The sequence below is a fragment of the Calonectris borealis genome, chromosome W, assembly GCF_964195595.1.
Source record: "Calonectris borealis chromosome W, bCalBor7.hap1.2, whole genome shotgun sequence".
NCBI lineage: Eukaryota > Metazoa > Chordata > Aves > Procellariiformes > Procellariidae > Calonectris > Calonectris borealis.
Window position 1 is genome coordinate 48747765 of NC_134351.1, and position 16947 is coordinate 48764711.

Sequence of the window (16947 nt, forward strand, 5' to 3'; positions counted from 1 at the left end):
GTTATAAGACCTCCTAAAAATCAGCAAGCCTGTCATCCGAACTGTAATCTGAAAGTAAACTGAGCTCATTTTAAATGTCTATCAATAATATTCCAATTGAACCAATTTCATCTTGATGAACCTAAGTACAGCACTTGGTTTGTGCTAAAAAAATTAAGATTCATCTCTAACACCTCTATGCACACGGCAAATTAAAGCTAGATGCATTGAAGTAGGTAATGGTGGTTAGAAACAATTACATTTAAAAATACATACATACATATCATATGAGGAGAGGCTAAGAGACCTGGGACTCTTCAGCCTGGAAAAGAGAAGGCTCAAGGGGGAGGAATCCTATCAGTATATATAAATACCTGATGGGAGGGAATGAAGGAAAGGGAGACAGACTCTTCTCTGTACTGCCCACTGACAGGACAAGAGGCAATGGGCACAAATTAAAAGAAATGAAATCCATCTGAACACAAGAAAATGCTTTTTACTGTAAGGGTGGTCAAACACTGTAAGAGGTTGCCCAGAGAGGTTGTGGAGTCCATCCGTGGAGATATTAAAAACCTGACTGGACATGGTCCTGGGCAACCTGCTCTAGGTGGCCCTGCTTGGGGGGGGTGGGGGGGTTGGACTAGATGATTTTGAAAGGTCCCTTCCAACCTCAACCATTCTTTGATACCACCTGTGGACAGGTCAGTCATGGGAATGAGCCTAGAAGTCTCTAAATTTAAAAGCACAAGCTAAAGGGGCAGTGTTTTTCATTTCAGAAGTTCCAGCTTCAATCCCTGTAGACAATCCAATTAAGTATACTTTTCATCAGTAAACACCCATCAATTTCGACATTGGGAAGCATATATATATATTTTTTTTTACAAAACACAGGAAAACAAGGCAACTATTATCATCTTGGATTTTGTTTCAAAGTCTATTTAAGAACTCTGAGCTAAAATCAGTGGTTACAGCTCTTACCAGCTATAGGATCCATGGTTTCTCTATTGCTTGGAGAATATGAACTCTGAGAAGATGAAAGCCCACCAGTGGAACTGCTAGTAAAGTGCATGTTTGATCTACGTGCACGGGGGCCTCCCAAACCCCGGCCTGGGTGAAACATTCTACGTACGTGCCGAACGCCACTAGATTCATCGTAACCAAGCAGTTAAGAAAAGTCTTTTGCCATCAAGTATTAAACAGCAAGAATATTTACTAGGTGGAATAATCAGGCAACACACTATTCCTCATTCATAAAACAATGATTCAACTTTATAAGTGTAATGCAGTCATAGCTATGGTGCCAGTCAGACCTATAGATCTGAACCCAAGGCACCCAGGGCTGTTTGCACCAAATTCATCTTTCCCAGGCTTTTTATCATGTCTAAAAAATGTCAGGATGGATTTCCTGTCTTCTGGATCAAAGTTTTCTACTAGGTAATTTAAACTGATGATGCATATTCAGCAGAACACATTACTCAACAGACATAAGGATTTTAACATCAAAATTGGGAAAGAAGTGTATTTAAATACTGAAAATAATCTAAAAAGTTTTATTGCCATTCTTACCAAGAGCACACAGTAATTATTGCATTTTATACTTTTATCCAAGGAATTTCACCCACTCCAGTCTTCAAGGAATTGCAGGTCAACAGAGGATTCAGCACTTCTGTCATACCCCTTTGCTTCATCTTCCCTCTCTTTCTCCACACAAATTCCATTTGCTCCAATTATGAAAACAAGCCCTTTCACTTTCTTTATTTCCCACGTTTCTTAGATGTCTATAAAAGCTATGACTTGAAATATAAGCTTTTTCATACATACTAAGAGACTATCAGCAAATCGTTTAAAGATGATCTTTCCCAGAACAGTGTTAACATATGAGTTCTCCCAAGACAGTCTAGCTAAAGCTTCCTTTTATCTTAAGAAGCACTAGTGCAATTAACTACTAAGCTAGGAAATAATGTACTTGGACATATCTTATTTTTCCAATTTCTAAATTAGTAGCTTTAGCTCACCTTATCTCCAATTTTCTTATTTTCAGAAATAGCATGTTTATCACTTGTATAAAATCTATTATTTGTATCAGACTGGTGCCCAATGTACTTATCACACAACGTATGATTATGGTGTAGAATTCATTTCCTCATGATATCACCAAGTTGAGAAATTTAAGACTGAAAAATTATTAGACCTCTTTTGGCAAGTAAGAATATCCAGTTACTATAATAAATACTTTCAAGAAGAATTAACTCTTTCAAATCTATTATGCTATAGAGCATAAAACATTTCACTTGCAGGGTTTGGGGAGGGGGAATCTCCCTTGGGACAGAATATAGTTGTCTAGCACAGATTGGTTTGTTCCTCCTTTGAATCTGTTGATACTGGATACTGGTAGTGACAGAACATTGTCACTAATATTTTACTGATTGACTACTGCTCTCATGCAGTTTGGGAAGCTTTTCATAGCTACATCTGACAGAAAAATGCCCCCATTCTGGGATTTTTTTAAAGTAAACTTGGGAAATAAGATAACCAGAACATCCTTAATATAAATCCTTTCAAAAATTCCAGCCTTGGTCTCATTTAGAAAAGGATCTTAGTAGCTTGCTAACTGCACCTTTCAAAGTGTTTTTAAGATAAACAACATTATTTAAATACTAGTTAAGAGTATATTGATGTCTCACCCAACTATGCTGGGGTTAGAAAAGCATTTGGAACTCTTAACTCATTGCAAACATATACTGAAAACAACCAAGCTAGAACCATTTACATGGTCAAGACTAAAGTCATGTTTTAAACAGTAAAGCAGTTGAAAATTGTTTAAGAAAGAAACTGGAATTTAAAGAGCTGTCCAGATTCTCCAAGGATAAAGGTGATATCTTGCAGTGGCTGCACAGGATTCTTCACAAGAAATATGTGCAGCCATTTAAAACAGCTTAAAAAACCCTTCTAACTGCTACACAGAAGACAATATCCTTTCCTAAACTGCTAGCAACTGGGCGGGGGGAACTCTCTCCCCCTTTTTCTTCCTTTTAGTCTTAGCTGTCAGAAGACATGAAATAGCACCCAACATGGAACAGCTAGTCCAGAAAAATTTTCCCTATCAAGTTTTGTGGACTTGGCAACACTGATTGCTAAAGCAACGCTGTACAGAAACTTCCACATGCATTTCCTATAATTATTTATAACATGGTCCAATTTATAAAGCTCCCCCCCATTAGTTTTGTGATGACTGACACTGTGGCCTTACTTAATAACTGAAAAGATAATTCTGATTTCTCTAGCTCTTATGTAGCTAGTAATAAACATACATTACCCAATTAAAAGTTATCTGACGTCACTGATGTGGGAGGGGGAGGAAAAGCTCCAGAACCATGAATTCTAATCCAACACCTCATCCACTTCAATAGGAAGTTAATTTCACTGTGTAATTGGGACTGACAATTTAAATGCTAACAAATTTAAATGTAAATACAGATCACAACCAAAGTGAAATCATTTCCTCTAATGTTGCTAGCAGTAGATATAATGAACTTGATTTGTTAGGCCTTTTTTTTTCTTTTAAGAAGCCCTGAACAAAAAAGGCACTATCAAATTACACTAGGAGTGTATTTTTTTTTAAATGAGATACAGAAAGATAAATAATTTATAGAGATCACTTAACGAGAGTTTTTCATGATGGCCTGTACTTCCATGAAGTAAGAGTACCTTCTGAAATTATGTTGTAGGTATTTGTACAGCAAAAAACAAGCCACATTACTATTCCTAAGACCAAGTAATGCAAAAGAAAATTGTCCTAATCCCTAGGAAGTCTCCTGATAGCTCTTCTAGTTATATCTTAAAAAAAGTCAATAAATAACAGGCTGAAACTACCCTATTGAAATATAGTGATAAAACTAAACAAACACTTAAAATCACTCAATTTCAAAGTTCAAAGCATTCTCTAACACATTTGCTTTTGGTGAAATTTACTGCTTTCAGTCTCATAATTATCTATAATACGCTATTGCATCTGGATTGCTGCTTTCCCATACACAAAATGGCATTAGAACTAATGACCAAGAAGGGTAAAAACTGCAGTGCAGAAAGAAGCAGCTGCGTGTCAAAAACACCTTTAAAAGGTTTTGCTATCAGGAATAAAACAAAAACACACACCCACACTGTCAAGCTACACCTAAAGCCCATTCACAGTCTGATAGATATAAATATATATACATATAAAAAATTCAGACATACAGATCCCCTATAACTAAACACCAATTCTAAAAAATAAGCAAAAGTGATGTAGCCACTTGACTACAGAAGTCAAAACAAGTAGTTACAGCTATCATAAGGAATAGTCTATCCCTTTTCCCTCAACTTAAGAAAGGATATTAAATCTCTAGGAGCTCTGTGTTCCAGTGTAAGATGAGCTGCAAAGTCATCTGTGACATGATTAGGATCCCCTCCAGGTAATGCTGCACATATTGGACAAATCTGAAACAACAAAGTGAGAAAAAAACCAAACACAACCAACTTTACACAAATCACAAAACACATAATTCAGAGTTGATCACTTGACATGGATTCTTATACTTTAAATATCACATTCTAATCCTATATCTAAACAGCCACAGGTTTAAAACAGTAAATGTGTTCAAATGCAGCTGTTAATTTTAGTATCTTTTTAAGATCCACTTTTCCTTGTAATTATGCTTTTAAAAATACCATGGAAACCAAAAAGTAAAATTTTCAAATCCTATCTGCAATGTTTCGGCTTTCAAACTTGTCTTTATATGTCAATTCTAGCACAGACAGTAGGTCTGGTTACACAGGATTACTGCTTGTATGTACCTGCATATGACATTATCAAGTTCATTTACTGCTCTTTGAATCCCCAAGCAACTTCTCATTCATCTCACCAGAGAAGTGTGGGAAGGAGAATGAAACCAGATGTGAATATTCATTAAAGTATCACCACTGAGACCACCCACTGGGGTAACATGCAAGTAGAGATTTGGCAGAGAAGAGAAACTCCTTATTCCTACCAAGTATTTTGGGAGATGGCATTATAGTTTTGTTTTTTCCTTAAGCCTAAACACACATTTAAAAAAAGTCTAGGGACACTTACTGCCATAGCAACCTTCATTTATTATTTTTATTTTTCCTCCCAATGACTTTGCATCCACCTGAGAGAAGTGTGCCTTAAAAGTCCTTTGCAACAGTTTTGCAGGCCAGCCTTAAAGTTTGACAGATCACAGGTTAATAAGCCAGAAAGGAGAAACTTCCACACAGTATGTTAGGTCTTAACTACTCTTCCAGGGAGATCAACCTGGACTTTGCAACTGATAAGACTGTAAACTAGAGGGGAGACCCTGGACACCAGACTGGGAGGGGTGAGGGAATCAATAGAACCATACAAACCGATGAAGAGACATGCAGGGGGAAGGGAGAGCAGGGAGGAACAAAGGGGAGGGTAGACAGAAAGGGGTATAAAGTGGGCCGGTCAGTATGTTTGTCTGGCTGAGCTCTGAGCCTGATCACCACAGTCTGTCCTGTCTTCTTATATCTTCTTATTAAATCTTAACAATCTCTCTGCATAATCTTACTCTCTACCCCATGTGTATGTATGCTGCAAGGACTAAGTGCCAGCTACTGGTGAGACCTGTGTATGTGTGAATGAAATTTGGTGCCAGCTACTGGAGTCGGACTGGGGCTGTAGGTGCCCCTGTGGCCTGTGGTGTCAGCTACTGAAACAAGTGAGGGTCCTAGCATCAGTAGTTGGAGGGGCCATAGCTCTCTAGACCTAGGGTGGGTACTACAAACTTTGTGCCTGGAGTGCTAGCTACTAGGGGGGCCTGTCATGAGTGGATTTGGTGACAGCTACTCCAGTCAGACCAGGGGTGCAGGTACCCCTGGCCTGTGGTGTCAGCTACTGGACTGAGCAGGGTCTCAACTGGAGCGAGTCGTGGTCTCTGCCTTCAGCCACTGGGGCAGGAATGGTGTGTGTCCCAAAAAACAGCTAATGGGAAGGGAACCAGAGTGAGCGAGGGGCTCAGCACTGGTGGCTGGAACAGGACCACCAGTCACAGCCCATGTGGTGCCTGGTGCCAGCTGCTGGGGGAAATTGGGGGGTGGGTATCTGCATCTTCCTCAAACCTGGTATGCATGTGTGTTGGCTAGCAAACTTCAAGCTGGACTAGCTAATGAGTAGGGAGGAGCCTCGTGTCTAGGCAGGAGTATGAAGCAGGCAAGGGTCTGTGCTGGTATGCCCAGGGGGACTTACGAATGTGGAGTGTCTGTGGGATGAGTGCATGTGTGTTTGCTATTGATCATCAAGCTGGACTAGCTGGCAAGTAGGAGACTTGTGAAGCAGGTAAGAGTGCCTGGGATCCAGGCAGGGGTACTAGACAGACAAAGGGGGCCATGCCGGTACTCGAGGGATCACAGTGAATGTGTGTGTGCTTGTGAATCTAGAGAGTATCATGTGTGTACCTTCACTAGTGACCTTCTATCTCTACCAGCTGAAGAGGAAGAAGGGGACTTGGCTGCCTATACTTATGTTTTATGCAAGTCCTACATGTAGGTGCTGTTGAAGGCAGCACCGTGTCTGTGGTCATCTGTGTGATGGGCCATGTCAGTGTCCTCTGTGTGTGTATGGGTCTCTGGCATACATGCTCAGCTTCACTACTGGTTGAACCTGCAAATGGGAAAGTGGCAGCTGCATCCCTCAGCCTAGGCAGAGGCCCCAGGTCCCCGGGCTGGGCTTCAGCAGCTGAGCAGAAGGGAGTCCTGGGCTGGAGAAGGTGGCCACGCTCTTAACATCCCTTAAAATTAACAGATCACCATATTACTTTGAATGAAATCTAGGAGATGATTAAAAAGCCTTAAGCCAGTTAGGCTCCAAACATCACAGTTGACAGTTTCCAGATCTGTTCTCTTATTACCACCACCTCCCTATTTATACAAGTATACTGGTTTTGGCTGGGATAGAGTTAATTTTCTTCATAGTAGCCCATATAGTGCTATGCTTTGGCTTTGTGACCAAAAGAGTGTTGATAACACACCAATGTTTTAGCTATTGCTGAACAGCTCTCACACAGCATCAAGACCTTTTCTGCTCTCACACTGCCCCAACAACAGATAGACTGGGGATGTACAAGAAGTTGGGAGTGGATGCAGCTGGGACAGCCGATCCCAACTGACCAAATGGATATTCCATACCATATGTCATCGTGCTCAGCAATAAAAACCACAGGGAAGAAAGAAGGGGGGATGTTCAGAGTTATGGTGTTTGTCTTCCTAAGTAACCATTACGCGTGATGGAGCCCTGCTTTCCTGAAGATGGCCTGCCAATGGGAAGGAGTGAATTAATTCCTTATTTTGCTTTGCTTGTGTAGGCAGCTTTTGCTTTCCCTATTAAACTGTCTTTATCTCAACCCACAAGTTTTTGCACTTTTACCCTTCTTATTCTCCCCCCCGCCATCCCACTAGGGGCAGGGGGGAAGTGAGCAAGCAGCTATGTGGTGCTTAGTTGCCAGCCGGGGTTAAACCACAACCAGTGTTTTTGGCACCTAACGTGGGACTCAAAGGGTTTGAGATAATGACAGATTTGACCAGAGCATATTAGAGGGAACATATAATTATTATAGCTGTTTAACCATTGCTGACCACGATATTAACTTATCTGTTCTCGATATTAGTTTATCTGATCTGTGCCATGCTCCCTTTTTTGCTGTACATGTTAAAGACACTTTTTGGCTTGAGAAAACACCAGAAGCTGCCCCCATGGCCAACAGAGCCAGTTCCAATCAGCTCCAAGACAGACCCGCCACTGGCCAAAGCTGAGCCAATCAGTGATGGTGGTAGCGCCTCTGTGGTAACATATTTAAGAAAGGGTAAAAAAGCTGCACAGCAGCAGCTGTGAGAGAGGAGTGAGGAAATGCGAGAGAAACAATCCTGCAGACACCAAGGTCAGTGAAGAAGGAGGGGGAGGAGATGCTCCAGGCAGCAGAGCAGAGATTCCCCTGCAGCCTGTGGAGAAGACCATGGTGAAGCAGGTTGTCCCCCTGCAGCCCATGGAGGACCACATCAGAGCACATATCCACACTGAAGCCTGTGGAGGACCCCACGCCAGAGGAGGTGGATGTGCCCTGAAGGAAGCTGCAGCTTGTGGAGAGGAGCCCACGCTGGAGCAGATTTTCTGACAGGAACTGTGACCCCGTGGGGGACCTATGCAGGAGCAGTCTATTCCTGAAGAACTGCACCCCGTGGAAAGAACCCACACTGGAGCAGTTCATGAAGGATTGTATCCCGTGGGAGGGACCCCATGCTGGAGCAGGGGAAGAGTGTGAAGAGTGTGAAGAGGAAGGAGCAGCAGAGATGAAGCGTTATGAACTGACCACAACCCCCATTCCCTGTCCCCCTGTGCCACTCAGGGAGGGAAAAGGAGGTAGAAGAGTTGGGAGTGAAGTTGAGCCTTGGAAGAAGGGAGGGGTGGGGGGAAGGTGTTTTTAGATTTGTTCTTATTTCTCACTATCCTACTCTTATTAATTGGCAATAAATTAAACTAATTTCCCCAATTCGAGTCTGTTTTGCCCATGATGGTAATTGGTGAGTAATGTCCCTGTCCTTATCTTGACCCATGAGCTTTTCGCCCTATTTTCTACCCATCCTGTTGCTGGGGAGGGAGGTGAGATAGAGCAGCTTGGTGGGCACCTGGCAGCCAGCCAAGGTCAACCCACCCCACCTGGTCCTTTCACTTCAGTCTAGTTGCTGCCTTACTAAATACAGAATGAATCTAAGTGTGACTGAGTAGCAGAAAACTGATGTCTTCATTCTGAAACTTGATTCAAAGATGATATCTGATGGCATTTCTTACAATTTTCAGAGCTGCAACCCTAAAAAACTTCTACCCGAATGCTGTGTTTTATTTGTTAATCACTCCACTCTACTGAAACCCAGTAGCAACAGTAACAATCATCATAATGCCAGCCACGTCCATCTGCACTTGCCCTGTATTGCTGACAATTATCCTTGATCATTTAATGGAGAAATAATAATTACTGAGGTTTTAGTTCTAAATATAAAGAAATATATGCCAATAGTTCATATGTTCTTAGGAAAGACCAGGACACCTTTGAGTCTCAGAACAGGTTGACCAATTTTACCTCCTCTACTACTCCTTCACATAAGGCCCTTAGCAGGCTCTAAGGAGAGAGATTCTCCTTCCCCCACATAATTTCTCAAGAAGTGAAGAGAGCTTAGAGTTCAGAACAAACAAGTTCAAAATCATGAGTCATTTCTCCACAACTTATTAAGATTTTAATAATTTTCCTCAAGCATTCACATTTTTATAGGAATCTACAGCAAAAATAACTAGACAACAGTTCCCTGAACATCCTTCTATAATCATACATTCCTCGTGCATAAACAGTATTCACACACAAACATGAATATATCCCCCACTGCTGGAAAGATACCCAAACTTCTTGGTCAAGAATTTAATCTAGGATTGCTAACACACATAACTGTTGAATTAGTGAAGTGGGCTTCAAAAATAAATACAAAGCATACCCCTGCACCATAAAGGGAAATCTAAAAACAGGGCTACAGACTTTTCTAAAAAGAAAATAGTCTGAACACTAAGCAGTGCAAGCATGTAGTTTCTCAACATTGTAATGAAGGCTGAGAACAAACCATTTCTAATAGTATCAAAATCCAAGTTATTTATTATTTTATTGTTTACATAGCAAAGAAGTCACCTCACATTTCGGAAAAATTTCAGACCACCTGGCACAAGCAACAGTAACATCTAGATATAAAAACTTGAGGAGATCAGAACGCTTACTGACAAAAACAGAAGCAAAACAATTGTTCCAGTAGTCTATTATACGGTGTATAATTGCTCTGCACCAATTACTACTGTTGAAATCATCAGGAAAATGAAGTGGTAGGGGGTAAAGGGAAACAGCAAGGGCCACTTTATAAAAAGTCAATATATTTAAAAGCTATTTATTTTTACAAGGGTTTAACCCTCTCTGTATCACCAGGATTTAGTGGCCTGCGTACCAAGGATCCAAGGACTCAGCTGCATAACCTTGACTCAGACTGCTGAGAGAGAGCTGTGAGAAAGTCTGTAGAGAGGTAAAGGTGATGTTGTAGGCAGATGTAGGATCGTTGAGTTGGGGACTGTTAATAGCTCAAGGAGTCAAGAGGGAAAACACCAGCATGGTGTATATGTATGGTACATACCTTCCTAGTCAGCATTTAAATGAACACATACTTCAAGAAAAAAAAAATATACTCATTTCCTGGAAATTTTCATATACTTTCATTGTAATTGAAAAGCAATGCTGAAGCGGCTTACCACCTCTGTTGATGTTTCTGCATGTTCAGAAGCAACATGTTCTTGAAGAGATGTTTCCGTATAACCCATCTTTCCACAATAAGGACAAGTAAAGGACTGTGGCTGCTCTACAGAGAAAGCTTCTCCACCATAATACAAATCTGGAAAAAGATGATGTTTTAGGAGGGGTTATTTTCAAGCAGCATAGCTCATTATTTTATTTATACAACCTCTTTATATATACACCTATGTGCATGTAATCACTGTCAAATTCATTCATTATTTAATCAAAATAAACATTTTAATTCTGCACAAAGTGCATATGCCAATATTATAAAGTTGTTCAATGACTCAACTTCCAAAAGAATAGACAGACTACATAATTTTCACTAGCAAACAACATAACTTTCTAATATTCAGGAAGAGCAAAGTCTGATGGTGCTGCCGAACCATCACTTTTCCCCCATCCTTGTTTTTTACCATAGGTGAGCTTGTACTACAGATAAGATCACTGTAGATGCGCTGTGCTCTCACAGCCTTACTTGCAGCAAATCTATGTTAAATATCGTAATTTAAAATGCCTCAGTGACACCAGCACTCCATATGTTGATATTGGTGCTGTAGCTGAACCAGTGTTTAACAATAAGGGGAAATTTTAGTGAAGCAAAAGGAGTGAGATGTTACGTACCAGTTTCAATACTTCAGCACTTCTTGACTACCAAAGTAGCAGCCTCCCTTAAGCTGCTAATTTAGCAATTAACATGAGCCAAACCAATCACGAAAATTTAACAAACCATGCTAAATTCATACTAAATTGCATCACTCCAGGAAAATTTTCCTTCACTGCTTATAGAGGAAGAGCACTAAGATGATGCTTAGGCTCAGAATGCTCTCTAAAGGAGGCTCTCTAAAGGAGACTCGATGGCATACTAAATTAGATTTCAAGCCTAAGGGTATTTGGAAACTATAGTGTTTCCTAAAGGAAATGGCTTCAGGACATCTGACAATCTCAATGGGGAAGAAAAAGAACAATTTTGCTTCATCAACCACAGAGCTAGCACATTCTTCTCTCTGGTTGCAAACCTCCTGGCACTCATTCAGAAATACACTAGCATTCCTCAGACAAAACCAGTATTTCAAGGAGCCAATTCAGAACTAAATGTAACAATATGTCCTTGTAGACCGAGGAGACATATTACTTTAAGAAGGTACACAGAAGACAGAGGAATTTTAATAAGACTTATTTTCATACAACTTCATTTCAATTTAATATACGTAAACTAAAACTGTTGACATCATACAAGTAATATGCTGATTTCACACTAATATTTGAACTAAAATGTTGAAGAAACTGAATGCTGACAAGCTTTTTGCCCCCTCCCCCCCCCTTTTTTTTTTTTGACGTGGTACTTTAACACTGATCAATAAGCTTCATTAATCAGAACAGTATTACCCTTAAAGCTACTGCATCTTCCGTTTTGCTTCACATTTTCTAGCTAAAAAGCTTCCCAAGCCCTCTGGCTAGGTACCCTGCCAAAAGCATAAAGAAACAATGCATACCTCTTTATATCTCCCCCACTTTGTAAATACTCACATAAAGACATATAATAATATAACTACATCTTTCATATAGTCTCTAACATTTTGTCAATCACCATTTTTTGTCCTGCTTTACTGAATGGAGTGATCTAATCCCAACAAGTAGAATTTCTATTCACCTTATTTAGAAATCTCTAACAGAAACCTCCCTTTTCAATAAAAATGCAGCACAAGAGCCACATTTGCTAGAGTAAAACGTAAGTTTGGCAGAGTCTGGAAAAAAGTTGCCAACTGCTTCCATATAGCGCATCAATATTTCAACCTTTTTGAAATATAGAATCATAGAATCATAGAATCATTAAGGTTGGAAAAGACCCTTAAGATCATCGAGTCCAACAGTCAACCCAACACCACCATGTCCCTAAGCGCCTCATCTACACGTCTCTTAAATACTTCCAGGGATGGTGACTCCACCACTTCCCTGGGCAGCCTGTTCCAAGGCCTGACCACTCTTTCAGTAAAGAAATTTCTCCTAATGTCCAATCTAAACCTCCCTTGGCACAACTTGAGGCCATTTCCTCTCGTCCTATTGCTGGTTACTTGGCAGAAGAGACCAACACCCACCTCGCTACAGCCTCCTTTCAGGTAGTTGTAGAGCGCGATGAGGACTCCCCTCAGCCTCCTCTTCTCCAGGCTAAACAGTCCCAGTTCCTTCAGCCGCTCCTCATAAGACTTGTGCTCCAGGCCCTTCACCAGCTTCGTTGCCCTCCTCTGGACACACTCCAGCACCTCAATGTCCTTCTTGTAGTGAGGGGCCCAAACCTGAACACAGTATTCGAGGTGCGGCCTCACCAGTGCCGAGTACAGGGGCACGATCACCTCCCTACTCCTGCTGGCCACACTATTTCTGATACAGGCCAGGATGCCATTGGCTTTCTTGGCCACCTGGTGTGGTGGTGCATTCCTCCCCCTCTTTTCCTCTGGGCTACGATACGATCTCAGAACCTTCTGTTAAGCTTTAGCCATTGTGTATGAGTTGGGCAGTTAAGCGTCCCTTGGCCGTACCAAGCACTCTTGCATGGCTAAGGTGGGGAACAACACTGATCGTACCAGGGACACTAGCTACATGATCAAAGTAGGGAACAGAAACAAGAAATAATTCGTCATCTCTGACAGCTCTGAAGCTTTCCCTACCTGGATCATAGCTCAAGTGGAACAATACCATTGTTACCGTGAAACAATACCATAATTACTACCCTGGACCACCTCAGATAGTAGCCAAAATGGAAATTTACTGATGACTGAAGCCAATCATCTTGCAAACCTATAAACAGCGGTACCAAGTGAGACCCTTTGAGCTCTCCTGGACCGCAGCGGGCTGCATCCAGAACCTCCCTCTGAGTGGGACGCCTCTCAGAGTCCGCAAACTCGAATTTGCGATACTCGGAGGATCACCGAGATTTTGGGCTGAGACGCTTCTCGGGGCTCAACTCTTCGCCCGTTGGGAAATGCCAAAGCATTTAACGTGAGTCTTTCACGGTACTCAAGGGGAATTTTTAACAGGTATACCTTTATAAATTAGCTAACTCTAGGCCTTTCATTTAGCTTTGGTACCATATTCATATGCATATATATACACGTATTGATTGATCTAGATCTTTTTGCACGCTTATCTGTACAGTTACTAACAAGTATAATCTGTAGTTAAGTTGTTTTAGTATTTGTAGTAACTTGACTAATTCTTGGTATAGCTGTCAAATTGATTAATGTTTAAGTGTTGTAAGACTCTAAGTTGCTGCTAAAACCCTTAACCCTTTAGACACAAACCATTGTCCAAGTCTGAGACTAAGATTGGGTCCAGTTGGATCTTTTCTGAACCTCGTGACTCAACGGGAGGGTCCCCCTTTTACCCTTTTATCCTTAATCTCTGTACAAATCATTCCAACACAATTCTAATATGATTTTCCCCTGTGTAAACTTAATCCATGTAATAAGTAATAGAGTGAACCTTGCCATAAAATTCTGTTAAGTCACGTTTCTATAAATTTCTATTAAAATCACCCTTTGCCAATACCTTTGCCAGTGATTCTTAACGCGGCCTTAAAACCACCTATTCGTGACACCTGGGCACACTGCCAGCTTATGTTCAGCCGGCTGTCAATCAGCACCCCCAGGTCCTTTTCCTCTGGGCAGCTTTCCAGCCACTCTTCCCCAGGCCTGTAGCGTTGCCTGGGGTTGTTGTAGCCGAAGTGCAGGACCTGGCACTTGGCCTTGTTGAACCTCATACAGTTGGCCTCAGCCCATCGATCCAGCATGTCCAGGTCCCTCTGCAGAGCCTTCCTACCCTCGAGCAGATCAACACTCCCGCCCAACTTGGTGTCGTCTGCAAACTTACTGAGGGAGCACTCGATCCCCTCGTCCAGATCATTGATAAAGATATTGAACAGGACCGGCCCCAGTACTGAGTCCTGGGGAACACCGCTCGTGACCGGCCGCCAACTGGATTTAACTCCGTTCACCACAACTCTCTGGGCTCGGCCGTCCAGCCAGTTTTTTACCCAGCGAAGAGTGTACCTGTCTAGGCCATGAGCCGCCAGCTTCTCTAGGAGAATGCTGTGGGAGACAGTGTCAAAGGCTTTACTGAAGTCCAAGTAGACCACATCCACAGCTTTTCCCTCATCCACTAGGTGGGTTACCTGGTCATAGAAGGAGATCAGGTTGGTCAAGCAGGACCTGCCTTCCATGAACCCGTGCTGGCTGGGCCTGATCCCCTGGTTGTCCCGCACATGGCTCGTGAGCGCCCTCAAGACAAACCGCTCCATAATCTTCCCTGGCACCGAGGTCAGGCTGACCGGTCTGTAGTTCCCCGGATCCTCCTTCCAGCCCTTCTTGTAGATGGGCGTCACATTGGCAAGCCTCCAGTCATCCGGGACCTCCCCCGTTAACCAGGACTGCTGATAAATGATGGAGAGTGGCTTGGCAAGCTCCTCCGCCAGCTCCCTCAGCACCCTCGGGTGGATCCCATCCAGTCCCATAGACTTGTGAGCGTCCAGGTGGCGTAGCAGGTCGTTAACTGCTTCCTCTTGGATTATGGGGGGTTTATTCTGCTCTCCGTCCCTGTCTTCCAGCTCAGGGGGCTGAACACCCTGAGGATAACTGGTCTGGCTATTAAAGACTGAGGCAAAGAAGGCGTTAAGTACCTCAGCCTTATCCTTGTCCTCGGCGGCAATGTTCCCCTCCGCATCCAATAAAGGATGGAGATTCTCCTTGGCTCTCCTTTTGTCATTAATATACCTGCAAAAACAATTTTTGTTGTCTCTCACGACAGTGGCCAGGTTGAGTTCTAGCTGGGCTTTTGCCTTTCTAATTTCCTCTCTGCACGACCTAACGAGATCCCTGTACTCTTCTTGAGTTGCCTGCCCCTTCTTCCAAAGGTGGTAAACTCTCCTTTTTTTCCTGAGTCCCAGCCAGAGCTCCCCGTTCAGCCAGGCCGGTCGCCTTCCCCGCCCGTTCTTCTTAGGGCACATGGGGACAGCCTGCTCCTGTGCCTTTAAGACTTCCTTCTTGAAGAACGTCCAGCCTTCCTGGACCCCTTTGCCCTTCAGGATTGTCTCCCAAGGGACCCTCTCGACCCGTGTCCTGAGCAGGCCAAAGTCTACCCTCCAGAAGTCCATGGTAGTGGTTTTGCTGGCCCCCCTCCTTACTCCACCAAGTATCGAGAATTCTATCATTTCATGGTCGCTAAGCCCAAGCCGGCCTCCGACCACAACATCTCCCACCAGTCCTTCTCTGTTTGTGAACAGCAGGTCAAGTGAGGCACCTCCCCTGGTAGGCTCACTTACCAGCTGTGCCAGGAAGTTATCTTCCACACACTCCAGGAACCTCCTCGACTGTTTCCTCTCTGCTGTGTGGTATTTCCAGCAGACATCCGGAAAGTTGAAGTCCCCCACAAGAACAAGGGCTAGCGACTGGGAGACTTCTGCCAGCCTCTGGTAGAATACTTCGTCTGCCTCCTCATCCTGGTTAGGTGGTCTATAACAGACTCCCAGCAGGATATCTGCCTTGTTGGCCTTCCCCCTCATCCTTACCCACAAGCACTCGACCTTAATCATCACTACCATTGAGCTCTAGACAGTCGAAGCACTCCCTAACATACAGGGCTACCCCACCGCCTCTCCTTCCTCGCCTGTCCCTTCTGAAGAGCTTATAGCCATCCATTGCAGCACTCCAACCGTGCGACTCATCCCACCATGTTTCCGTGATGGCGACTAAGTCATAAGTACCCCGCTGCACAATGGCTTCCAGCTCCTCCTGTTTGCTACCCATGCTGCGTGCATTGGTGTAGATGCACTTGAGCTGGGCTACCGATTTCTCCCCCGACATTGGCGTGCCGCACCTAGGCTCTTCTCTAGTGAGTCTGGTTTTATCCCCTTCCCCCTTCGAACCTAGTTTAAAGCCCTCTCGATGAGCCCCGCCAACTCATACGCGAGAATCCTTTCCCCCCTATGAGACAGCTGAACTCCGTCTGTCGCCAGCAGGCCTGGTGCCGTGTAAACCTCCCCCTGGTCAAAGAAGCCAAGATTCCGCCGAGGGCACCAGCCCCTGAGCCACGTGTTAATCAGGTGTGTTTTCCTATTCCCTTCAGTATTCTTCCCTGCCACTGAAGGGATTGAGGAAAACACTACCTGTGCTCCCGATCCTTCCACCAGTCACCCCAGTGCCCTGAAGTCCCTTTTGATCGCTTCGGGACTTCTCTCTGCAACCTCCTCACTGCCAGTCTGTATGACCAATAGTGGGTAGTAATCGGAGGGCTGTACCAGTCCAGGGATTTTCCTAGTAATGTCCTTAACCCAGGCCCCAGGGAGGCAGCAGACTTCCCTGTGGGATGGGTCTGGCCGGCATATTGGGCCCTCCGTCCCCCTCAGAAGGGAATCACCTATGACAATTACCCTCCTTTTTTTCTTAGCGGAGGCAGTCGTAATGCATGGGGCTGACTGACTCGCCCTGAGCAACCCCCTGGATGGACCTTCATCTACATCCTCATTTGTCTGGCCCTCAAGTTCCAGGGCCCCATATCTGTTGTGTAAGGGCAACTGGGAAGG

General features: G+C 43.4%; 1 protein-coding gene across 8 annotated transcripts in view; it reads right to left on the reverse strand.

The window, feature by feature from the left end:
• The window catches only part of LOC142074828 (E3 ubiquitin-protein ligase KCMF1), a 96965-nt gene that overhangs the window by 8553 nt on the left and 71465 nt on the right, over positions 1 to 16947 (reverse strand). For 7 of the 8 annotated variants that reach the window (XM_075135714.1, XM_075135715.1, XM_075135718.1 and 4 more), the window contains exons 3-5: positions 10328 to 10467; positions 4354 to 4455; positions 958 to 1132 (exon numbers count right to left, since the gene is read on the reverse strand). In XM_075135714.1, coding sequence (XP_074991815.1) covers positions 958 to 1132; positions 4354 to 4455; positions 10328 to 10467 — 417 coding nt within the window. The remainder of the gene's footprint in view (positions 1 to 957; positions 1133 to 4353; positions 4456 to 10327; positions 10468 to 16947) is intronic. The other variant, XM_075135712.1, reaches the window with a different exon arrangement.